This window comes from Sus scrofa, chromosome 18 (genome assembly GCF_000003025.6).
Source record: "Sus scrofa isolate TJ Tabasco breed Duroc chromosome 18, Sscrofa11.1, whole genome shotgun sequence".
Taxonomy (NCBI): domain Eukaryota; kingdom Metazoa; phylum Chordata; class Mammalia; order Artiodactyla; family Suidae; genus Sus; species Sus scrofa.
Genome location: NC_010460.4, coordinates 50,937,624 through 50,961,450, shown reverse-complemented (window position 1 = coordinate 50,961,450; position 23,827 = coordinate 50,937,624). Strand labels below are relative to the sequence as shown.

Below are 23,827 nucleotides of genomic sequence, written 5' to 3'. Positions count from 1 at the left end.
GATGCTGCAGGGCTCGTTTCTCACCCCGGGAGGATGCGGGCCCCGCCTTGGGCAAGGCCCCGGGAGGTCACCTGTGGTTTTACTTGTACGTTGGCAGCATCAGCATCCCGGTGAGCAGGGGGCCCCGACTACCGGGCTGCTGTGGGGCAGCCACTGTGGGGCCGCTGTCAGGGTGAGCGGGTGGGGGGTGCAGGCCAGCGCTTCCACGTTGGCGGGAGACGGTCACTGGGCTTCACAAATTCCAAGACTTTGTTTTCATTCCTGCTGAGACTTCCTGCAGTGCCCACCCAGCACCTTCCACAAAGATGCCTTGGCAGTAGGGGCAGGGCCCTGCCCTCACTTGCAGTTTGGTTTTGAACATCCAGGTCATAGCAGCGTGTGCCATAGTCTCTCGTGAACGGTTTTCACTTGCCTGTCTGGTGACAAAACTGTCCTGACAATCACCTGGGACCTGCATGTCTTAGCAAGTGGCCTTTCCTGTGGCCACCATTCTGGGCACCCAGAACAGGTGCCAGCCAGTCGGGGGCTCCCAACACTCCACTTGTGGCCTGAGCCCCCCACATCCCAGCCCATCCACCAGCAACCCACCCCCCACCCAGAGCAGCACGAGGCCCAGGCCCCCCAGCCCGAAAACACACACAGCAACCCAGGCAGTGGCCCAAGAGGTTCTGGGTGCTTCTTGGCCTCTCTGGCCCCTTGAGCCCTCTTGCCATGTTCCACACTGCCTTCTCGTGCCCTGCTGTGCTTCCCTAAGACCCACGTTCAAGATGCGCCCTTGGGATTCAGTCTCCAGGGAAGCCCCTGCCGGGTGGCGTCAACCACGTGGTTCTGTCCTCAGGTGTCCGTCCCCATCCAGGACACTGTTCCAGCCCCGTCCAGGAAGTGCCACAGCCCTGGATTCCCTTGCTTGGGCCAGGAGTCAAGAACCACCTGGCTTCCGAGGACCCCACCCCAAAGAGGTGGGCCTCCCAGCTGCCCTTTTCCCCTGGGTGCTGTGCCGGCCGGAGGACGTAGGGCCCCTGACATGGCCTCGCATGCGATTTTCCCGGTGCCGTGGATGCCCCTGAGACGCGGACCCTGGCATCTGAAATGGCCGTGACCCCCCCTCCGCCCCTTAGAAAGACTGAGCCTTGTCTGACTGACTCCTCCCACTTTGGATGATACTGGGGGGGCGGGGGCCGGGGGGGGAGGGGCTGGCCCAGGCATCAGCATTTCCCCAGCTCCTGTTGTATTCTAACGGTAAATCATTTGGCAAAGAGTGTATTTTAATAACTGCTGCCTAACTTTTCTCTCTGTTCTGTTGGCGAGGTTCCTATCTGGATAAAGTTGTCTTTTGAAATCCCAAAATAGTCCTGTGCTTTGTTTGAGTCACAGGGACCCTGTTCCTCGGGACCCCTGCCCCCTTGTGCTGGGCACCTGCGGGGTGTGGCTCCACCGGAGCCCTGGGGCGGTTCTGGTCCAGGGAAGCAGCCGCTGCCGTAGCCACCCCCCCTCCCCTCCCCACTGGGCCCAGGCTGTGCCTCCTCTCAGACTTTTCTAGCCCAGACCAGGGGAGGGCGCCCCAGAGTAGAATCCTATGGCCTAATCCTCACCACACCCGGGAAACCTGCCTGGGAGGCCAGCTCACAGCCTCAGAGCCAGGGCCACACAGATGGGCAGCTCTGCAGGAGAGCCGGAGCGGCAGTCGTGTGCGCCCCTGGGTCTTTGCAGACAGGAACTCTGGTCCTGGCTAAGGGAATGACCTCAGCGGCCACTTCTTACCGGCTCTGCCAATGTCTCTCCGCCTGTTCCATTGCTGGCTTGGGATTTCTGGCTTTCCCTGCTGGGAGGACCCCCTAGGACGTGGGCTGTACCCGAGCCCCAGGAAGCTTTGCCCAAAGTAGGTGCTACTTAAAAATGACTAAGGAAAGGTCCGCTCACTGGCCCCCCTCTGTCTGCCGTTCTGGCCCTGCTCGGGGTTTTGCTGCTCCACCTCAGGGTTCAGGACCCGCAGTGGGGGTGGGGTGGGGCGGTGGCAGGTGCCCAGAGGAGGGAGGCCCGGCCTGGAAAGGCTGCTCGGATTACAGCTGATAGGTGAGCAGAGCCCCAGATACTGCGGCGACAGACTCTCCACTCGCAGGCTCTGTCCTAGATTCTCTGCATCCGGCTCTCGGACCCAGATCTGCCAAGGTGCTCCTGGGCAGCCCTCCCTCCGCCCGCACCTGAGCACCCCTGCCAGGAGCCACCCACAAGGGCCGAGAAGCTGGCACTGGGGCCTCCTGGCTCATCTGAAGGTGCCTGCAACCAGATGCCAAGGCCAGAGGAGGAGGCCCGGCCCACCCTAGTGGACAGGCCTGTGCTGGCCTGCGGTGGCATCCGTCTTAGCAGAAGTCACTTGGACCCGTGGGGTGGGTGTGCTTGGGGTGTAGGATTGTTCTGAAGCCCATATTTCTGTCCTGGGAAAGCTCGAGGCGTGAGGGACAAAGAGGCAGCAGGGCCTGTGGCTGGGTCAAGGAGGGGAGGCCACCCACCTCTGCGGGAGGATGGGGCTGGGCTACCAGCAGGACTCCCCAGGGTCTGCCTGGGCGGGCGGAGGGCCGCGAGGCCCCGGCAGGGCCTGCAAAGCACACATGGCCCCAGCAGCCCTTGGCCGTGAGATGCCCAGAGGGCCGGGCGGCCATGCACCTGTGTGCCCGTGCAGCTAAGTGCTCATGTGGCCATGCGGTCAGGTGGTCAGACAGCCATGGGGCCAGGCGGCCGTGCTGCCAGCACTGACTCAGCTGGCACAGGAGGAGAGTTCCCAAGGGAGGCCCAGCAGGCTTTGTGTCCCTGCGCCGAGGGTGTGCAGTCCACAGCTGGGCGACACGTCCCTCCATAAGCTACAGGGAGCAGACCAGGTGGGGACCACCTGGCTGTGCCAGCCCTGGGTCCTCCCTCCCCTCTGTCTGGGGCCGTCTTCAGCCTCTGTACCTGGCATCTCTCTGTCCCCATCTCTGCTCTGGGCACCTGCTGTCTGGGCTTCCTCCAGGAGCCTCTCCCGGCCCCTGTGGCCGTCGCCTGCGGTGTTACCTCTGCATCCCAGCAGCCGCCACCCTTCTGCTCCTGATGTCGGCATCTGACCCGTGGGCTGGCCCGAGTGCTGTCTACACGACCCAGCGTGAGGACCACAGGAGCGGCCCAGGGGCTGTGGGCACGTGTCCCAAGCAACACGCATGATGAACGGGGCAGCAGGGCTCGGTCCTGGGGCTCTTCCCACATAGACGGCCCGCCCGGCCTCATCTCTGGAGGCCGCTAGGGTGACTGGCGAGGCTGGGACTCAGGGCGTCAAACAGAGGCCTCGGGGCACCAGAGGTGGGGATGGGGACGAGGTGCAGAGCTGTGACCTGCAGCTGCACGGAGGGGCCCCAGGCGGGCTTGGGGAGGTCTGGCCTAGGGCTGCTGCAGCCTGGGCCGCCTGGGGCCTGTGTGGCGGGAGAAGGGCCGGGCCGCGGGGCTTGGGGGTGGGGGAGAGAGCACCCAGATGCGCTGGAGGCAATTTGTCCTGTTTTCCTTTTATTTGCAGTTTCCCGAGACAGAACAAAATAATAATTTTGTACACTTACAAGGCTCAGAAAGAAAAGACAATGAAACTCAGCAAAAAGAGAGAAGAGGAAAGGCCAGCCAGCGCCGCGGGCAGCCGGCCCTCTGCAGGGTGGCCGGCCGGCGCCACACGGCGGACACCTAGCTAGAAAGGCGGGTGTGGCTTGCTCATGAGGGGTCATGCAAAAGAACTATCCCCCAGAAAAAAAGTCCCCAAATGATCCCAGACAGGCAGCTCCGTGGAGATAACGGGTGAGCGGGAGAGGAGGGGAGGAGGCCCCAGGAGGTGAGGGAGGCCAGGCCACACGCGGTCCATGATGGGCCCTGCCGCTGCCTGAGGCCCAGGGAGCCTGGCGGATGTTTACCCTGTGTCCTTGGGTGGGGACAGCTGTCCTGAGCACAGCCACGGATGGGCAGGTGAGTGTCCACTCTGAGTGTCTGTCGGTGGACAGTCCCCTTGGAGATCAGCATCCTGTGTCCTGTTCCCCACTCCGCACCCCTCCCTTGGCTTGAATGTGGGGGAAGATAAAGAAAATCCTTGTTGAAAACATGAGTTGAAGGGGGCAGGTCCTGGGGCGGGGGGGCGGGGGGGTCCTGCACCTCTGCCAGCACGGCCCCTGACCATCCCCCAACCCTAACCCAGCTGGGTCAGACCCAGCCCTGCGCCCCGCTGCCTGCCCTCGGCCCTCTCTGCCTCCATCTGACCACATGGGCCGTCCTGGTAGCTGGCCCCAAGGCACGCCAGCACACAGGGACCTCCCGACGCGAGCCCAGGCTGCCTTCTCCCCACCCTGGGGGTCCCCGTCACACGCTGCAGTCTCTGGGAGGCCTGGTGGGGTCAGCCCTGCTCTGCCCCGCAATGCCTGGCACAGCCCTCTCTGCTCGCCGCTGTTCAGAGCCCAGACTCTGAGAGCGCAGCCTCTTCCGCAGACACCGGCCCTGGCCCGGGAGCCAGACGCGCCTGCCTGCCTCTGACCCCTCTCTCCTTCCTGCCTCACAACCAAGCCCAGAGCCCTGGCAGCGCAAGGTCCACACCCCTCGGTGGCCACACAGGCGGGGGGGGGGAGGGTCTGTGCACATCAAGGCAGGAAGAGAGGGAGAGGTGCCCAACGGAAGGGAGCCCAGCCCAGGGGCGCCTCCCCACTGGGCTGCAGCCCAACATCCTCTCGGGGCCCCCTTCTTTCCAGGTGTGAGGCCCGAAACGAAGGTGCGCCTGCTGCGTGCCCCCCACCAGTACACCTCCTAGGGCCCAGGGCCTTTTGATGGCTCAGCACCCTCCCAGAGGGGCTGGCCCAGCTCGGCACCGCTCACCCACGCAGGGGCGCCTTCTCGGGGAGGAGAGGAGGGAAGGGAAGCCGGAGGGAGGACGGGCCCCCTCGGCGCCCCCAGCCCCTCTCCAGGCGGCACCTGACACTCCTGACAGGGAGCCATGCACAGCAGGGAGGATGCAGACGCCTTGGGGCGGGGCGCCATCTAGCAAACACTTTCCCACGGGTGACGGGCCCCAGCGGACAAGTTCACTGCCCCGGCCGGTCCCCAGAAGAGGCCAGGAGCAGACGGACACGTGGAGCTTGAGTGGGGAGCGGCCGGAAGGTTCGAAGCCCCACAAATGCCAGTGATTTTTACAGCTTTTTCCCTTGTTTCTTTCTTTTTTTTTTTTTTTTTCCCATTTCATCCAACATCAGGTGTGTGTGTGTGTGTGTGTGTGTGTGTGGTTGTCGTCATCATCTGGTTTTTAAAAAGAAATCACATCTGGTCTTGGTTTTCTGCAGACACAGGCGCCAGGGGAGGAACGAGGCAGACACAAACATGCGACAGGCAGGCCGCGCCCGAGGGCAGCTGGGCTCCGAACACCGAGTCTGTCCCGCGAAACCAGCCGCAGCTCTGAAACGGGGCGGGCGCGGGGCAGGCAGGTCAGCTTCCGGGACAGCCACCCTCCACGTGTGACCCAGGCCTGGCTGCCTGCGAGGCGGGCCCCTGCAGGGCTGCTCGGAGAGGGGCCTGGAGGCCCTGCCCGGTGCCACCGCTCCCCTGATGCCAGCCTGGCCTCGGGGCCCAGGAGCCCTCTCGGCCACAGTCCCCAGCGCACCCGCTGCCCCCCGGCGGGTGCTCACCTTCACTGCAGCGGGGCCACGGGTGCCCCCGAGCAGTGGAAGTGCACGTTCTGCCACTTGCCATCTCGGCGGTGCCACACGCGGGTCTCCTTGGACTGGCTGGTGCGGGGCCGGCCCTGCCCGTCGATGTACTGCGTCAGGCGGATGTAGGCGATGCAGGCGGCGTCCTCGCCGATGACGTGCACGTGCGGGTTCAGGATGGTTGTGTGGATCGGCTTGCTGTTCTTGGCGAGCACTGTGGGCGGGCAGGGGCTTGGCACCTCGCCCCCTCACGCCCCTCTGCCAGCCCAGCATCCCCAAGAGCACCCCCCAGGTCCCCGGCCCTGGTCCCAGGGTGTCCGCGCCCCTCCCCGTCATGTGGGTGGGGGGGTGGGGAGCGGGGAGGGGGCAACCAGCTCTGGGCACAGAGGCGACAGGGCTTCCTTGGGGCCAACGGGGTTGGGGGTGCCCAGTGGGCTCTCCGGGGGCGCCCCCTCTTCCCTGCCCCGGCCCCCAACTCACAATTCTCAAAGTAGAATCTGTGGAAGTCCATTCCTTCAACCAGATTGCCCAGGGCTTCGGGCTCAAAGGAGGTCAGGCCTGGGTCGCAGATTTTCCTGGGGGGCAGACCCAGGTGAGGAGGGGCCCCCAGAACCCGCTGCCGCCACCCGCCCCCACCCTTCGGGGAAGCCCCCCCCCCCCCGCCCCGCCGCCCCTGGACCGGCCCAGGCCCCCCGACTCACGCGTAGGCCTCGAAGTCCCCGTTGTTGACGGCCTCGATGAGCTGCTCGGTGATCTTAATAATCTCCTGCTTCCTCGCTGCGGGGAGAGAGCCGCCCAGTGACCTCCGCACCAGCCCCTGCGGCCCCGAGGGTCCCCGGCAGAGCACCCCGTCCCCCCACCAGCAGGCCCACACTGCCCAGCGCAGACCGCGCCCTGCACGGCCACCAACGGCTTCCCGGTTTCCAAGTGCGACAAGCTTCCATCTTAAATACAACGCCCCTGAATGGCAGAAATGGAAACTGCACAAAGCCTAGCACGAGCACTCTGCACCCCCCAGTTCCGGCCGCATCCCCCGGGCCCTCAGCAGCTGACACACTGTGACCAGCCTTCCTGGCTCCGGCACTGCTCTCTCGTAGCTCTTCAAGCATCGGACAACTCCTGGGGAGGCGGGGGCCTCCTAAGGGTCGGCTCACAAAGCAGGGAGAGGACCGTGGCTGCAGGGCCAGGCCTCTGTGCAAAGGCCAGGGAGCAGGGCCCAGAGGGAAGCAGTGTGGGCCTCACCACCTTCTCTCCCTGGAAGCCCGCGGCCTCCTCTAGCCTCCACCTGTTTGCAGTCCTGGGCTCCCAGGCCAGTCCTCTGACATTAGCTGCCCATCCCATCCTATCCCCCACCTGAAGTCCTGGGCCCACAGTCTCTCTGGGGTCCTGCCCACTTGACCTTGGGGCCTAGACAGGCCCTGTGCTCACCCAGGGCCCCCTTTGGTCTCTTTCACTGCAATTTATTTTCATGCACAGCATTTTAAACACATGGAAAAAGCAGAATACTACAACCCACGCCCTACTGATTCAAATCTGAACAATTTTCCTATTTGCTTTAGATTTTTTTTTTTTTCTTTTTAGGGCCACGCCCGTGGCACATGGAGGTTCCCAGGCTAGGGGTCTAATCAGAGCCTCAGCTGCCGGCCTACGCCACAGCCACAGCAACGTGGGATCCAAGCCATGTCTGCGACCTGCACCACAGGTCACGGCAATGCTGGATCCTTCGCCCACTGAGCAAGGCCAGGGATCAAACCCACAACCTCATGGCTCCTAGGGAGATTCATTTCCACTGCGCCACGATGGGAACGCCTAGATTTCTTTTGAAGAAATGAAACCTTCCAGATACAGATGCAGAGGCCTGTGCTCCCCTCAATCCTGCTCGTCACCCGCTCTCCCCAGAGTTCCGCCCCGAGTCAGGTGCGCAACCACTTCCACGCAGATACATCCACACCCGCACAGACACAGACACACCCACGCTGGCTGACGCCGTAAAGCAGGAACCTGCCGGAGGTAAACCTCAGACCCAAGGAGGGCCCTGAGAGCATGATCTCAGGAGCTCTCTGCTCACACTTCCCTCCCGGTCACGGCTCCACGGCTGCATGCGTCTGTGCACCCTCAGCCCCCACACCCGTGTCCCTCGCTGCCAGCAGCACACTGGGACCACAGGCTTTCTGCACGGCCACTCCTGGGCGATGGGCATCCTCACACAGCCAAGCCCAGTGATGGGTGACTGCAGGTCTCCAGTGCCAGCTGCCAGCTGGGAACAGCACGTGTGGGAATTGATCTGGGGCTAAAGTCCCAGAGCGCAGGGGCCAGCTCCAAATGCGTGCATATAGCATTTGGAAGCATGTGCCCAGGGCCCGTGGTGGGGCCGCAGGTTCCCATCACTTGCCCAGGCGCCCACCTCGTGGGGCAGACAGAGTCCACGGCAGAAGACACTGCGTGCTGTGTGCAAGCCCAGGCGTGCCTGTGTGTGAGCTGGGAGCCTGGGTTGTGCTGCACTGGCTCTGGACAGTGACTGGGGATTGAGCTCCATGATGCCTGAGGGGCTGAGAGTGTGTGTGTGTGTGTGTGTGCGCGCGCACGCGTGTGCATACCCACCCCGCAAACTCACATAGGCTTCCCCTATCTTGAAGAGACCCTCTCTCTGGACCCGGCTGTGCTTCTGCTGGCATCCTTTTCCCATTTCTCACTGAACCTCACACCTGGACCACATCGGGGTTTGGGCTTAGGGCCATCTCTGCAGCACCCAGGCCCCACCTATGCGGGTGGCCCCTGGAAGCTGGCTTCCAGGAGGGGAAGCTGCAGGCCCAGGTTCCCAGATGCCTCATGTCCACCTGCAGAGCTTCATGCAGGGACAGAGCTCTGTCCAGACACACGGACACACACAGGCTGGCTGTTCTCACTCTCTACTTCACAGCTCCGCCTCCACACCTGCCCCTGGACTGAGTTCTTCCCCCTCGGCTTCCTCTGCAGCCTGCCCACCTCGCCACCCTCTGCCCGCACGCTTCCCAGTTTTGAATGGCCCCCTCTCCTCCGGGACCTCACCCACCCCCATCCTCTCTGCACCTGTCACCTTCGCGGAGGTGACTTCCATCTCCTCCCACTGCAGCCCAGCTCCCCCACCAAATGCTGTCCAGAGAATCAGGTCCCTTGGGCTCATTCCAAGGCAGCCTCCAGCCCCTGCCACTCCCATCCCTGTCCAGGCGGCCTGTCACCCGTGGGCCCTTGCCACCTACCTCCTGTGGCACCAGGTCCAGCTTCTGCTCAGGGCCCCCACCTTCTACCTGGGGTTTACTCCTCAGCTCCGGGCCATCCTGCTGATGTCACCCGGAGGTCATCTACCCACCCTGACACCCGTCAATCCCCCTTCTTCACAGACGTGGGGACCTGTCCCCAGCCTACGCAAGTCCTCGGCAGACAGCCTTGCAGCTGGAACGGAGTGACATTTTTTCTGTTTTGTTTTCAGCCCACTCTGATTTCACAGTTAACCCTACCGTGGTAAGTGACCCACACCTTCCACTTAATAAAGTCATATTGAGCGTTTTTAAACAAAGTGTAATTGAAGATGGAGACAGCGTACAGAGGAAGGATTAAGCACACCAGAGACATCCCGGTCACAGCACACAGGCAGAGTCTGAAGTCTGGGAAAGAGCCACCACGTCCATTCTGCAGATGGGAAAGTGGAGGCCATACAGGCCTAGTCACAGCCCAGGACTGGGCCGGGCGCTCCTGATCCCTGGAGCAGCTATGGGTCAGGCCGAACCCCACCCCGCCCCCCACAGCAAAGCTACGCCAAGGGAGGCCCCAGGGGGGGTGAGGCCTGTTAGCATGAGGACAAGCTGCTGCCACCAGGCAACTCCAGGAACAGAGCCAAGGTTCACAGGTACGGTTCTGGCTTGGGAGGAGCCCCCACAGCCGCTCTCTCGGGGCAAGCTAACAGGCCAGGGAGGCCCAGCCGCGGGCAAAGGGTTTGGGGTGTGGGGGAGCCCCAGTGACCCCTGGGTGACCTCAAGGCCTGTCCCTTGGCAGCTACAGGGGCACAGGGATGCCCCCAACCACCCCAGAGGCACTTGCACAGGATCAGCCTGGATTGTGCATAATCCGATTATAGAGAACACAGGCCCATTTAGACATGGCGACAGCTGGCAGGGACATTCACCAAAAAGGGGGCTGCCCGTGACCCACCCCAGCGACGGCCCTCCCTCTGCGGTCTGGGTCTCAGTGCTGGGAGAGGTGGACCCGGGTCCTGGAGGTGGAGAGGGGCACCCCGGCTCTGGCACTCACACTCTCAGCCAGAGCTCACCCCCAAATGGGCTGGCCCCACCCACACCCCCTCCCCTGAGGCCCCTCCAACACACACACACACACACACACACACACACTCAAGGGCTGGGGATGCTGGGAACTCTGGGCTGGGGGCGCACATCTAGCACAAGGACCCCACTCCCTGAGAGACACGGATGGGGGCCACCCCCTTCCCTCGCTGCCCCCCCCACTCTGAGTCTGCTCTCAGCCCCCGCCCCTGCACGCTGCCACATCCAGGCCCCTAGGCCCCTCTTTCAATCCTGTCACAGCGCCTTCTGTGGCCCCCACCTTCCCGAGTCAAGCTCAGGACAGACCCCTAAAGGGGCGAACCTGTGAGTGTGACACCCTGGTCCTCGGGAACCTGCTTCCTGTGCAGCGGGCCCCCCACCCAACCGGGCAAGCCCGGTTCTCAGAGCTCCCCGCCTGGGCTGTGTGTACCCCAGGGGCAGGTCACAGCCCTGGGCCGGGGTCCCGTTGCAGGCGGCCCCCTCGGGCACCACCCTCCCCAACTCCTAAGCTCAGCTTTCTCATCTGTGAAACTGGGGGCTGTGACGGTCCGTCCAGGAGACATCTCTGGTAAGACGCTGCCAAATGGGGAGGGGGCTCTGACCACTCCCCCAGGCTCCGCTCCCCTTAGCCACGCCTGGATGCTGGCTGCAGATGCTGGCTGCAGACCCCGACCCCGACCCCGACCCCACTGCTGCCAGGTCTCCCTCCCCTTCCGCTCTGCCTGGCCCCCAGGCCTGGCCCAGACTCACCCAGCCTCTCCCCCGCCATGCCCGGCCCCCGGCCCCGCAGCCTCTCCTCTGAGAGCGCCGTGTCTCCCCGGAGGCGGGGGTGGCGGCCGCCCTGGGGTGTCATCCATCCCTGTAAGTGATACCGGCAGGCAGTCGGCAGACCGGCTGCAGCGCCCGGCGGCTCCTCCCCACCTGGGGAGGCGGCCCAGCTCAGCGCCAGCCCCGCAGCCCCGGCCGGCCCCTGGGCCCCGAGAAGGCCTTTCTCTTCCTTGCCCCCCAGAGAACTGCCCCTCCACACTCAGATGCCACCCCAGCTGGTACTTGCCCCATCATCGCTACAGAAGACCCCGCAGGCAGCAGGAGTGTGACGCCCTGGTCCTCGGGAACCTGCTTCCTGGTTCTTCCCACACCTGCGCCCCTTGTCCCCCCGCCCCCCCCACACACACACAGGCTGGCCCCTTCCCGGGGCCAAGGGGCAGCACACGGCAGCTGGGGGTCTTGACACCCCGGTGAGCCCCCCGGGGCAGCCAGCAGGGCCACTCAAGGTGCTACTTACTCGGGGTGGGTGGGGGGCCTGGGAGAGCCGGAGACGGGCAGGGTGGGGGGCCCTGGGCTTCTGGGGTCCCCGAACCCCTCCTCACCGTGTTCAGGATGTTAGAGATCCTGGGGGCTGGGGCGGAACAGACGAGACGTGAACACGAGGCAGGCGGGGGACACGCAGGAGAGAAAACCTACGGGCTGATGAGCCAAGCCAGAGAGAGTGGGGGGACGGAGGGGGTCAAGAGGGAGCATGGGGGTGGCGGGAGACAGAGGGGGATGGAGAAGGGACACACAGGTGCAGTGGAATGGGGGGACAGGGCCGACAGAAGGGCGGGGAAGACCGGGGGGAGGCTCCAGGGACGTTCAGGCAGAGGCACCTGTCTGACCAGGTGAGGGTACGGGAAGCTGCTGTGGCAGAGGGTGCCCTCCTAGGAAGGGCAGCCTGGCCCAGGAGAGGCCAGAGGAGCTCGCCTGGGGCAGTGCTCCATTGGGCCCTCTGAGACTCATTTCTGCAGGAAGGCCAGGCCCTTTCTCCTCCCTTTAAACCCACAGTCCTGGGGTTGGGAGGGATTTCTGGAATAGCTCCTGGTGCCTGGGGTCCCTGGGGTCCTGGCTGGGCACCAGGTGTGGGGCCCACACCAAGTGGGGTCACAGCACACGGCCTCAGAGGGGCCCAGCCAGCTGCCCCGGGTCAGGGAGACCCTCTGGGGGAGAAGCTTGGGGCCAGACAGCAGTGCAGGGGGAGGGGGAGGAGCCGTGGGGGGGGCGCCTGGCAGAGTTAGCGCGTGTGCCCGCCCCAATGCCCAGCCAGGCTGGGACAGTTAGCGCCTGGCAGCCTGGCCCGGGGGCAGCTGAGGCCGTGCATGGCAGGAGGCAGGGAGCCACTCGGCAGCAGAGGCAGCAGGCCTGGGACACTACTTACATGGGGTGGGCAGGGGGCCCTCGGCTTCCGGGGTCCCCGAGCCCCTCCTCACGGAGCTCAGGAGGTCAGAGATCCGGGGGGCTGGGGTGGACAGGAGGCAGACGCGTGAGGACGCGGCAGGGAGAGGCTGGAGGAGAGGGAGCAGGGCCTCCCGCTCTCTCCCGCCCCCGGGGCCTGGCTCAGCACTAAGGAGCCTGGTCCTGAGACCCGGCGGCCCCACAGGCCAGGGGGGATCCCCACACAGAGGCGGGCTTGAGGGGCAGAGGCCTGGGGAGCCTCAGTGTGGGGGCTGTGGGGGCTGTGTGGGCGCCCAAGCCCAGCTGGCCCTTGGCTCTCGAGGGTCCCCTCTGAGAGGGGCCACAGGCCCTTCTAGGAGACCCCCACAGCTACAACAGGGGCCCGGCTACTTACATGGGGTGGGTAGGGGGCTAATGGGAGCCGGAGACAGGCAGGGCGGGGGGCCCTCGACGTCTGGGGTCCCCGAGCCCCTCCTCACGGAGCTCAGGATGTCGGGGACCCTGGGGGCTGGGTGAGACGAGACGTGAACACGAGGCAGGTGAAGACACGCAGGAGAGAAGGGGGCCGTGCAGGAGCAGGACGAGGGGGTTAAGGAGGAGACCCACGCGGTGGGTCCTGGGGAGCCGTCAGCCGGGGAGCCCAGGGCTGAGCTGTCCCAGCAGGTGTGTGAGGCAGACGCACGACTGTGCGGGGCTGGACTCGGGCCTCCAGGGGAGGGGAGTGGGCTGTGTCCAGCCCAGACCTGGACCCACTGGGGCGTCTCTGCATCTGACAGGTGACACAGCTGAGGTGAGAGACCCCCAGGGCCCTGCCCCTCAGGACGCGGGTGCCTGCGCTGCCTCATGAGGCCCTTGGGGCATCTGGCCAGCCTTTCCCCGCCAGACGAAGGGTTGGGACGAGGCTGGCCGGGCTGGCCCTCTCCCCTACGTTCCTGCAGGTTTGGCTGTTTCCCGCTGGGGGCAGTGGCAGCACCGCCAGGGCAGAGCCTGAGGAGGTCCAGGTGAGCTCCAGCGATGGCCAGGGGCCTGTGGTCTGGGGAAACTACGCGAACGTCCACTCTCCCTGCATCCAGAGGCCAAAGCCTTGTGCTCACTTCCACTCTGGAGTGGGGGGTGGGGTGCTCAGTGCAAGGTCACCGCATCCCCCAAACGGGCAGAGTGGCCGCCCTCGGGCCCAGAGGCAGTCCTGAGGGTGCTCAGCCCTCACCTACCTAGGTGTGTGGCCGAGAGGGTCACGCAGCCCCCTGGCGTGGGAGCGGGCGGCCTGGGTGGAATGGGCACCAGAGCCCCTCCCTGGGGTGGCTGGGTGAGCCCAGAGCAGAAGAGGTGGGCCTGGGTGAGCACTCAGTGTCTGGCACCCTAGGGCTCTTGTCGGGCACAGCCTGAGCCCTGGCCCAGCTCGCCCGGGAGCTCTGCGCGTGGGTTGAAGCATGCGTCTCAGCAACCCCTCCCCCAGCGAGCTCAGAAACGCCCCTGGCTGCCCAGCCACTGATCAACCACCAGCCAGGCAGGGACAGGTTTAAGGACCTTTGAGAGAAGAAGCTGCATATTCACCCAGGAACCCATCCGCCACGAGAACCGGGAGCACGGCCCCCGGAGCAATGGCAGGTCCGGTGCAGTGTCCTCACCAGTCACCATGCCCAGGTCCCATCCAGCTCTGCTTGGACGCTATGCCCAAGACTGCCTGGCGCCGGTCACCCAGGCTCCGGGGGGGCCTGTGGCCCTGAGCAGGGCCAGCCCCGCGGGACACACCCGCGGTGCCAGCTGCGGCCTGATTCTCTGCCGGCTCCCCGCCCCCCAGTGGCCACCCCGCCGGCCGCCGCAGGCAGGGAGCTCAGGTACCTTTTGTGTCTTCATCCTCTATGGTGGTGTGGGTGCTGTCAGATGACTCCTGGGGAGACACGGGGAGGCAGCCAGTGAGGGCGTGGCCTCTGCCCCTACAGGGCCTGGACCCCGGCCCCAGAAACCCACACTGGCTTCACGCTGGCCCCAGGGGTCACCGATCCCCAGGCGGGGCCACCCATGTCCCCAACAGCCAAGGACCCCAAGGTCCCTTCTCCCAACAAGACACGCCCAGTGGAAGGACTCCTTGCGCTCGGACGACTCTCTTTAACAGGAAAAAACAAAAACAAAACCGGGCTTTCTGAAATTCCAAGGCTCCTGGTAAAGCAGAAAGGCATCCAAACGCAGCCTGTGCACTTTGGCTGACAGCTAGGGAAGCTTCCCCCTCGGGAAGTTTGGCCTGGCTCAGCAGAGGGCAGCAGCGCCCACACCTCCTTCCCAGGCCTGGACCAGCCAGCCAGGCCTGGCCTCACCTCTCAGGGGCTTTAAGGGCAGAGAGAAGGCCCAGCACCTCCCACCTCACTCATGGCTCACTGTCCCTTCGGATAGAACCTGTCACCACGTTCCCAGAGGGCCTGCTTGTTCCCCCAAGGGAACCCTCCCCCCGGACCGGACCCACTGCTTGGGCCCCTAGGCCACAAATGGGGGTGTCTAGAGAGCGTGGGATCAGGGCTCACACAGCAGCCCCAAAACGCTGCCTCAAATCTCCTCACAGGAGAAAAAAGCACCCTCACCCCAGACACAGGGTCCTAGGAACACCCATCCCTGGGGACGCCCAGACTCCTGCCAGCACTGGGAGGCCGGGTCGGCCGAGAGGCGGTGGCCCACGGCAACCCTGGTCATGGTCCGTAGTTGGGCCACGTGGGGACCCTTTGAGGAGCCCAGGCCCAGCGGGGAGGCTGGGTGCGGGTAGGGTGGTGCCAGTCCTAGAAACACCGCGTGGCTGCCCACTCATCCCCCCACCACCACCCCAGAGAGCCAGCCCCTTCCCTGGCCCCGGGGTGAAGATGCCAATGGGATGGGAGCGGATGCCAGAGCAGGGAGGGGGCGCAGGGAGAGGTCAGCTCAGCAGAAGCCCTGGGCACGGCGGGCAGCGGTGAGGCCAGGAGGGTCTGGGGTGCTCCCTCCTCCCTGCCCCACCCTCGGGGATGCGTTGGGCAGCCCACGTCGGCTCTTCTTCCCTGGAACACCCAGCCCTGGCCTCAAGCTGCACAGGACACCCAGGCTCTTCCTGGCACCCTGAGCCCCTGAAGTGGGCCCTGCAGGCAGCTGCTCCTGACTGTGCTTGGCCCTACCACTGCCAGGCAGGAGGGAAAGGGTCTGAGAAGGAGACCCTGCTCGGGACACCAGGAAACCTAGGCTCCAGCAGGAGTCCACCATGGACTTGGTACAACCGTGCCTCCAAGGGCAGCATCTCTGGAGCTGGGGGGCTCTGTCCTGCCTCGGTAGGGGTCACTGCCCAGCTCTCCCCCACTGGGACACAAATACTTCGCCGGCTCGGCGTCCCAGACCTGCCCCAGTCTGCCTCCTGCCTGAGCAGAAGCTCCCGAGAGGGTGAGGAGGAAGGCGCAATACCTTGATCCCGTCCACTGGGTTATGAATGACGGTGGTTTGAGGCTCCTACAGAAGAAGGAAGCACAGAGGAAGGAAAGAGGGAAGTGAGAAGAGGAGGAGAGCGGAGGCCCCACAGCAGGAGCCTGGCAGAGGAGAGGAGAGGGTGGCAGCAGAGCAGGATGGAGGGAGGCGGCCAGCGGGGAGCGGAGCGGCTGGAGAGGGACCTGGCACCAATGTGAATGCAGCAAGCAGATCCGCCCGGCCTCAGGGGCGCCTGCACGGGACAGCGATGCAGAGAGCAGGGCCGAGGGCGGTGGTGAGACGCGGTGCACTGGGCGCCCTGCCTCAGGCGCTCTCCCCGCTCCCTTTGCTGCCGGCCCCTCAGGCCCGGGGTGGGTGGGGCACAGGTTTGAAGACGTTGCTGGAGTGGGGTGGCACATGGGATGGACGGGGTCCGAGACGGGGCTGGCTGCCACACCGGCGGCGTGTGGGACCTTCCCCTCCCCGGGCCGAGGCTGCCCTCCCCCCTCGCCGGATGGCCATCTGGCAAAGCCAGCCTCCCCAGGGGCAGTCTGGGGCCCCATGGGGACACACAGGTGCTTTCAGCCAACTCAGAATCTGTGGACCAGCCTCTTGGGACACCGTGGGTACCCAGCACCCTGGGCAGCAGGGCCAGCACCCACCAGCCACAATCCTGTGCCACCCGCTGTGGGGTTTCCTGGACCAGGACAAGCGGGCGGGTCCCTCTAACTGGTGTCCACCCATTCCTCCCCAGCAGGAAGCCGGAGCCCCCCGGCGCAGCCCGGACAGCAGTTCTCATCAAAGTCCACCGCCCGCCTCGGGGCCTGCAGGCTGCAGACGTTGATGAGAACTGCTGTACCAGGCTGTGCCATCAGCAGGGAAATCACCCAGAGACCTGTCTCCCTCCAGATCCCTGGGTGGGCTCTGAAGCTAAGACCAGCCCCCCCCCCCCATTCCTTCTGGGGCAAAAGCAAAGCCCCTGTGTCCCAGGAGTCCCCTCTGCCCCAGGCCACACCCCTGCAGAACCAGCCTGGCCTGAGCTCTGAGAGCGGAGGAGCTGAGCCAGGTTGGTGCCCTGCGTCTGGGTCCCCGCCTCACCCGCCCCCCAAGGGGCTCTCACTGCTGACCCACAACTCTGCACGGGCCTGTCCCCTGCCCCCGAGAGGAGCTCCTCGGCCCAGCCTGAACCGAGGTCGGGCCTCACCCCCACCCCTGAGGAACAGTGGGGCTAGAAGGGCCAGGCATCGCCTGCCAGAGACAGGCTGGGAGGCAGGCCCCACCTTTACCCCTGACAGGCAGCACCACACAGCCAGGGTACAGGAGGATCAGGAAGTGGGGGGCTGAGGGGTTCAGTACCAGGGCAGCTGGAGGAAGTGTCCCCTTGGGGCTGGTGGCAGCTGCACTGTTTTTGGTGCTATTCGTCTGGGGCTGCAGAGAGAGGAAGAGAAGCCATTAGGGAGAGACTAGGGGCGGGGGTCATACCCCTTCCTTGGGAGGGGAGGGGGCCGAGGGCGAGCTTCGGGGACTGGGCAAAGCCGCAGACTCAGGGGAGAGGGACCCAGACGCCCCCGGAGCTGAACCAGCGCCTCACCTTGACTCCGTCTGCTTTCTTGTTGAGTAAACTCTTGGCTGCTGCATTGAAGGAAACAGGCATGATGAGCGGGGGCCCAGGTCCCCCTGCAGCCCCCCCCTCAGAGCGAGGCAGCCTCAGGGGCCTGGGAGGGGCCTGGGTTCCCCAAGATTGAACAAGAGGGTGGCCCAAGGTCCCAAGGCAGGGGTGGCTTCTGCACCCAGTTGGGGTCAGAGCGGGTCTGTGCCCAGTGCTGAGCAGGGCTGCCCTGGGCGAGGCCTGGCCAGGGCTGCCCAAGGACCCTCGTCCCCAGGACAGGGCCCTCCCCAGCCATCCTCCACGACCTTGGAGGACACGGAGACTCCTCTGACCTGGGACCAGCCGTTTCTGGGCAGCACGCAGGCCTTCCTAAAAGGCAGGCGGGCAGGGCACGGCCCCTGACCCCAGAGGGGGACACAGGAAGGGCGCTGCCCCTCACCCCAGAGGGAGACACAGGACAGGTACTAGGTTGGGGTGGTGGCCACCCCTCAGGAATGCTCCATGTCCTCAGGCAGGGGTCGGGGGGCCATAACTGGCCACCCACATAGGGAGGAGCTTGTCCCAAGCCCAGGTGCCCCTCTGCTCTGGGCCTCCTGGCCCCCCCCCAGCGGACAGGACTCAGAGGTCTGCTTCCACCACCGGGTTCCAGAAGCGCCTCCGGGCCCAGAGCGCTGGAGGGGTGGCCTCCCTCTCCCTCTTAAGCCACCTGGCAGCCCTGGCCTCTGGGCCACCTAGCACCGACTGGGGCCACCGCGGGCCTCGGGGCCACCGCGGGCCTCGGCGCCACCCACCAAGGAGCTCTGAGTGAGGACACCAGGATGACACACCTGGGGAGGTTCCAAAGGGCGGCCTGCGGCCCCGCAGACGGCCCATCTCACCCCAACCCGCACCCTCTCCCCGCCAGGTCCGGGCGGCCCGGCTCTGCCCCCTCCTCTCGTGCGCCCATCGTCGGAGGCCCTGACCCGCCACACCCTACAGGCCCTTAGCGCCCCCCAGCATCTGCACCCTCCACAGCGGTTAGTTTTAAATACAGAACTGGGGAAAAAATTAAAAAAGGAAGAAAGGAAGTCAGCTTACCTTACGGAAAAGGAAAGGTGAGGAGGGAAGGGGGGAGTGAGGAAGGAAGGAAGAGAGAGAGAAAACAAGATTTGTGGAGGTCCAGGCAGCGCGCACGTCTGCAGCCCGGGCTCACGGCGGCCCCCGCCTCGCCCGCCCTGCCCGCGCTCCCGCCAAGCGGTGCCCCGGGACGGCCGGTGCGGGTTAGAGAAGCAGCCGGGGTCGGAGGCCGGAGGGCGGGGTCCTTCGCCCCGGAGGGAAGGCGGCACAGCCCCCGGCGCCGGCTCCCGAGGCTGAGGCTCCGGCTGGCCAGCCCTGAAGTGGGCGCTGCCTGCCCGGAGGAACAGGGGTGGCCTGCGGCAGGCCTGCGAGGGGACCCTTTCTGCTGGGAACATCCCCGGGGCCGTGGACTCAGGCCAGCAGGTCAGAAGGACAGGCACTTAGACCCAGCGAGATGCAGCGGTTCTCAAAGTGGGGTCCCCCACCAGCCGCATCAGCACCGCACGGCCCAGGAGGCCGCCCCAGACCTCCCGAGGGCTCAGCAGCCGATCAGATCAGCGGTTCCTCTGTTCTGGGGGATCCTGACACGGCTCCCGTCTGCGAACCACTGGTCAAGTTCCCCAGTGCGGCGACCGGACCAGTCCCAGGCCTCTGGGCCACTGCCTGCTGATTTCCTTTCCCCGTTCAGGTGGCCTCTGGGCTCTGCGCGGGGACACAGGCGGCTGCCCCCAGCCAGAGGGCCCGCGTGGCCGTCGGAGAAGTGCTACACCGAGCCCAGCTCCGGTTCCCAGCTTCCTCCCCAAGGGACCCATCGGGTCTTCCGTTTCCCTCCCGGGATCCACGGGGCCACGTTTAACGAGAAGCCTGACTCCCAGCCCAGCCCGCGTGTGTGGTGGGGAGAGGCCCCCCCGCTGAGGCGCATCCCAGGATCCCAGCGAGTGAAGGGACCACAGGCCATCCCTCTCCTTGTCCCCCAGGCTGAGCTGCTCTACCTGTCCACCCGCCTCGGGTGAGGCCCCACTGCTGAGGCTGGACCCAGCCAAGCTCTGGCACGGGTATCATGGGACCAGAAACGTGGCCTTCTCGGGGCCCCCTCCACTTCCCACTGCAGGGACAGTGAACACCTACTCCGGTGGCAGCGACACCTGCCTCCCTGTACCTTACCCAGAGGACCAGGCCAGCCCTGCAGACACGGGAAACCCTGGGCCTCCAGGGCCAGCAGCCGCATGCCTGATCAGCACGGCCCTCACCTCCCCACTGACCTCGTCCCCCTCCCATCTCCAGGGCACAGGGAGAGCCCCACCACCCCTGAAGTGGGAGTCGTGTGAGGTCACAGAGCCCTGGCGCCCTGTTTTTGCTGGACGCAGCTGGAAAAAGGGCTCCTTCCAGCGGCCTGAGGGAAAGCGGCCTCCAGCTCAACCTGAAGACACGTGTCCTGACAGCTGACCCCACCCCCAATTTGAGTTTGGGGAGAGTCACCCCCTCACACGGTCTTGGCCAGCGGCATTCCCAGCCAGCTCTGAGTTAAAACCAGCGCTGGTCTTACTTCAGCCGAGGGCACCCAGGGCCCTGGTGGGAAGAGAGTCAGCTCTGCCTGGTCTCCTCCTTTGGGCAGGAGAGGGGGCCCCTGGGTGAGATCCTGGGCGGAGGCAGGTGGAAATGCTGGGACAGTCCTGGGTCTTAAGAGGGGCCCCCTCAGTCCCCGATTCCATCAAATCCGCATTCCAGACTGTGCCACTCGAGACTATCAGCTCTGCTCCCTCGCAGCCCCCACCTCACCCTGGGGACTCAGACGGCCACCGCCAGGGTCCAGGCTCCCGGAAGTCCTGCAGCAGACACCTGTCTTTTTCAATCAGTTCCCAAACACTCCTCCTTAGGAATCCCCTTCAGTCTACACCTGCACATCTGGGCACAGGGTGGACACACAGCTGCACCCTTTCTGAGTGCGGCTCCTGGCCGCCGTGTTTCCTCCTGATTCACATCCCTGGGACTGACTCCAAAATCCTGTTGACTCTTGTCTACACTAGCAGTCAAAGCCTTGTTGTGTTTTCTCAAGTCAAATGCATTATTATGCAGCAGGAGCCAAGGTGGACCAAGCAAGCACCCTAGATCCCCCGGAGAGACAAGCAGAGACCCTCTGCCTCACCCCACCCCGGGTCCTCAGGGTCAGGCCATCACTGCCACCCGGCAGTTTGCCTGAGTCACCTCTCGGTGAAGGCCAAGCAGGACCGACTAGAACACTGATGAACCGCAAGAGATCGCCAGACACCCAGTCTTCAGCTGGCCCCAGAGGCCAGCATCCACAGGGACGCCATGGCCCCGGGACCGAGACCCCCGCCCACCGGGTCTGCTGGGTCCAGCGCCCTGGCCGAGGTGAGCTGACCTAGCAGGGAGGGGTGCGGGGGCCTCAGCCCACAGGGCCCAGCCTTTACCTCGTCCCCTAGCTCGCTCAGGGACAGCCATGCCGGGCTCCGCCCACATGCACGGACCACCCCGGGGACAGAGCGGCCCTCGGCGCCCAGGACGGAGCCGCGCATGCACACAGCCTCATGCACCGTCGTCGTGGCTCCGCATCCACTTGCAGGCAGCGGCCATGGCAGGCGGGAGCCCCGGGCAGAGGCGGGAGCCTGCCTCGCTCGCCGTCCCTGGGCTTCCCCAGGGGCCCCTAGTCTCGCCCTCCCCAGCCCCTCTGCCCCTCCCTCCCTCGGGGGCTCCAGAAAGGCCCAGAAAATGAAGCTGACTCGGGACACCCCGGGGGCCTATCCACTGGGCTCCCAGGAGGAACACACCCTCCCGCCTGAGGACCCCTCTGCCCTGGGCACCAGGAGGCAGTGGCCAGAGGCCTCTGGGCGGGCAGGCGGGGCTGCACCCCTGCAGGGTCGCGGGGCAAGAGCTATGCTGGATGAGGAGGAAAGAACGGGCCTGGGCCTGGGTGGCTGCCCGGTTCCAGCTGACTCTCAAGGCACCGGCAGGAAATGCCGGGCTTCTTTTGGGCCCCGTAGCTCCATCTGGGGAGCACGGATGGGCCCCGAGCTGTGGCTGGCTCTGCCCACCTTAAACTCGTAACACCCTTGGCTTGGGCCCAGGCCGTGGGCCCACGAGGAGGTTTGGGGTCTGCTAGCCTCATGGGGGCTGGCCAAGGTCACAGTCTGAGGAGCAGGAGCTGGCCTGGGCCTCCTGGGAGGTCTGCCCCCCCAGACTGGGGCGGCAGGTTGGCAGAAGCAGCCTCTCCCATGACGGGCTGAGGACAAGGTGTGGGGGCCTCGCAGAAAGAACCAAGAGGAGGCCTTCAGAGTCATTCTCGCGGGTCCCCGTCCTGGGGCTCACAGGGTGTGTCTGGGACTCATTGCAGACCACCGGCTCCGGGCAAGTGGCCAGGAGCGCAGTGCCGTCCCTGGGGGCACGTGAAAGCCAGGTTGGAAGGGGTGGCGAGGGGGCGCTCACGGGGCAGGCTATCTGCCCATGACCTACTCCCCAGGGCCCCCACTCAGGTCTCAAACCCCCAGCAGCAGCCCCGAGGCTTCCGTGGGGTGGTGTCAAGGTCATGATGGGCAGGCAGGGACTGAGTCTCAGAGAGCAAAGGGCTCTGCTCAGAGGGGTCTCCTGACCCCCAGACTCAGGAACCAGGACGGGGAATTCAAGCAAATGCATGTAGGGCGACACGGCTCGGAGGTCACCTAGCCTGGCCCCGCCTTAAATAGGTGGGGTCTGCGGTCACTGGGAAGGTGGGGGGGGGGGCGCCTCCTTGCCCAGAGGGTGGGCTCTGTGGGACGTGTCCACGGCGGGAGCAGGGGCTCCCGGGGCCTCTGGGGTGACTCTCAAGGCCCAGCTGGCGGCTGCGTGCAGCGAGGGGAGCTGCATGCCGACAGGCGGGACATCTACCTTGTTCCACCAGCCCCATGGTGGTGCCGGAGGCCGCGGTGGACATTGTGGCCGGAGCGGTGGTCTGTCTGCCCACTGTTAGCACCGGGTTAGAGACGAGGGGAGGGGCGGACACAGACGAGGGGTGGGCGAGGTGAGGGAAGAGAAGAGACAAAGGAAGCAGAAGAAGATTAGAGTCAAAGTTTAGGTGACGGAGGGTTCCAGAATCCCTTCCACAGGAGCGTGAAAACAAGATGAGACTGATTGACACTGGAAAAGCATTTGCCTCCTTTCTCCTTGGAAAACCCCAGCGGGGCCTTCCGGGTGCCCGGCCGGGCGCGTGGACAGGACACGACCTATTAGTATTGGTGTGACAGCAGATGCCCCCCTTCCCGGCAGCACAGCATCACAGCAAAAGTAACAGGACGGGGCGGGAGCTGATGCAAACGGACAACGAGGACGGACCACAGACGCTCCCACACCGGCGTCGCGGGCGACAGACAAGCCACGGGAGAGCCAGGGGGCGGCGGCCCCGCTGGGGGACGCTGTCCTCGCTGGGCCTGCGGCGGCCTGGGACCTCAGGGTCGCCGACAGACTGCCCCCCCCCCCGCCCCCCGTCTGGAGCGGCCGCATGCCCCCCCGCCCTGCCCACCCTGGGTGCCCAGACGGGCAGCCGCCAGCCAGCGTGTCCGGAGCCTCCTCTCACCACCACCCCCCACACAGAACGGTGCTCAGAGGATTCAGGACAACAACGAGGCCACAGAGGTGCCGACCAACGCCTGGACAGACACACGGAGCTGCGGCCCGGGCGGCGGGCAGCTCAGACACAGACCCAACACGCAGGGACGGGGCGGGCCTGGGTGCTGGAGCCCGGCTCCTCCGCGGCCTGCAGGCCTCAGAGCGAGGAAGGCCGAGCCGGGCCAGCAGCGGGGGTGGAGGGCAGGTGGCTGGCGGCGGGTCATTGCCCAGCCTTCCCGCCGCAGGCCTGTTCTTCCTGGAGAAGGCTGTTCTCACCTGAGAAATTCCGTGTGGCCAGCATGGTGGTGAGGATGGCGCCCTGGGGAGAGACACTCAGCTGAGGCCCAGCGGGGACCCCCGCCCGGACCTCGGGTCACAGCTGTGCAGAGAGGCCAGGGTTCTGCACAACCCCGAGCTGCACCCAGGCAAGCCACCTACGTCCAGGATTAAAACAGTGACACACCCAGGTTCTAAGCTGCCCACCGAGAGCCCAGCTTCTTTTATTTTTGTCTTTAGAGCTGTACCCATGGCACATGGAAGTCCCCAAGCTAAGGGTCCCACCGGAGCTACAGCTGCCAGCTTACACCACAGCCACAGCTAAGCTACACCCAGCTCACGGCAACACCGGATCCCCGACCCAATGAGCGAGGCCAGGGATTGAACCCACATCCTCATGGACACTAGTCAGATTCATTTCTGCTGCGCCATGATGGGAACTCTGAGAGTCCAGCTTCTAAAGTGCTCCAAGACCCCCGGGGGCCGCGGGGCACCTCAGCTCCTGGGTCTGCCTCTCCCGACGGCCCCTGATCGGCAGTGCACACCAGCCGGGGCCCTGACCAGGCCTGGATAGTCACTCTCAGCACAGGGCGGCCTGGGGGCGGGCAGTGGGCCTGGTGCTGGATGGCCTCCCTCCGGACCTGCCCCTGTCC

General features: G+C 65.3%; 1 protein-coding gene across 15 annotated transcripts in view; it reads right to left on the bottom strand.

Annotated features, from left to right (window-relative positions):
- The window catches only part of CAMK2B (calcium/calmodulin dependent protein kinase II beta), a 94,039-nt gene continuing 75,399 nt past the window's right edge, over window positions 5,188–23,827 (bottom strand). The window contains exons 12-24 of one of the 15 annotated variants that reach the window (XM_021078635.1): window positions 23,175–23,217; window positions 22,182–22,256; window positions 17,226–17,266; window positions 16,991–17,062; window positions 15,635–15,679; window positions 14,060–14,108; window positions 12,612–12,725; window positions 12,201–12,281; window positions 11,295–11,408; window positions 6,395–6,470; window positions 6,174–6,268; window positions 5,673–5,907; window positions 5,188–5,442 (exon numbers count right to left, since the gene is read on the bottom strand). In XM_021078635.1, coding sequence (XP_020934294.1) covers window positions 5,675–5,907; window positions 6,174–6,268; window positions 6,395–6,470; window positions 11,295–11,408; window positions 12,201–12,281; window positions 12,612–12,725; window positions 14,060–14,108; window positions 15,635–15,679; window positions 16,991–17,062; window positions 17,226–17,266; window positions 22,182–22,256; window positions 23,175–23,217 — 1,038 coding nt within the window. In that variant the 3' untranslated portion in view covers window positions 5,188–5,442; window positions 5,673–5,674. The remainder of the gene's footprint in view (window positions 5,443–5,672; window positions 5,908–6,173; window positions 6,269–6,394; window positions 6,471–11,294; window positions 11,409–12,200; window positions 12,282–12,611; window positions 12,726–14,059; window positions 14,109–15,634; window positions 15,680–16,990; window positions 17,063–17,225; window positions 17,267–22,181; window positions 22,257–23,174; window positions 23,218–23,827) is intronic. The other 14 variants (XM_021078636.1, XM_021078637.1, XM_021078638.1 and 11 more) reach the window with 14 other exon arrangements.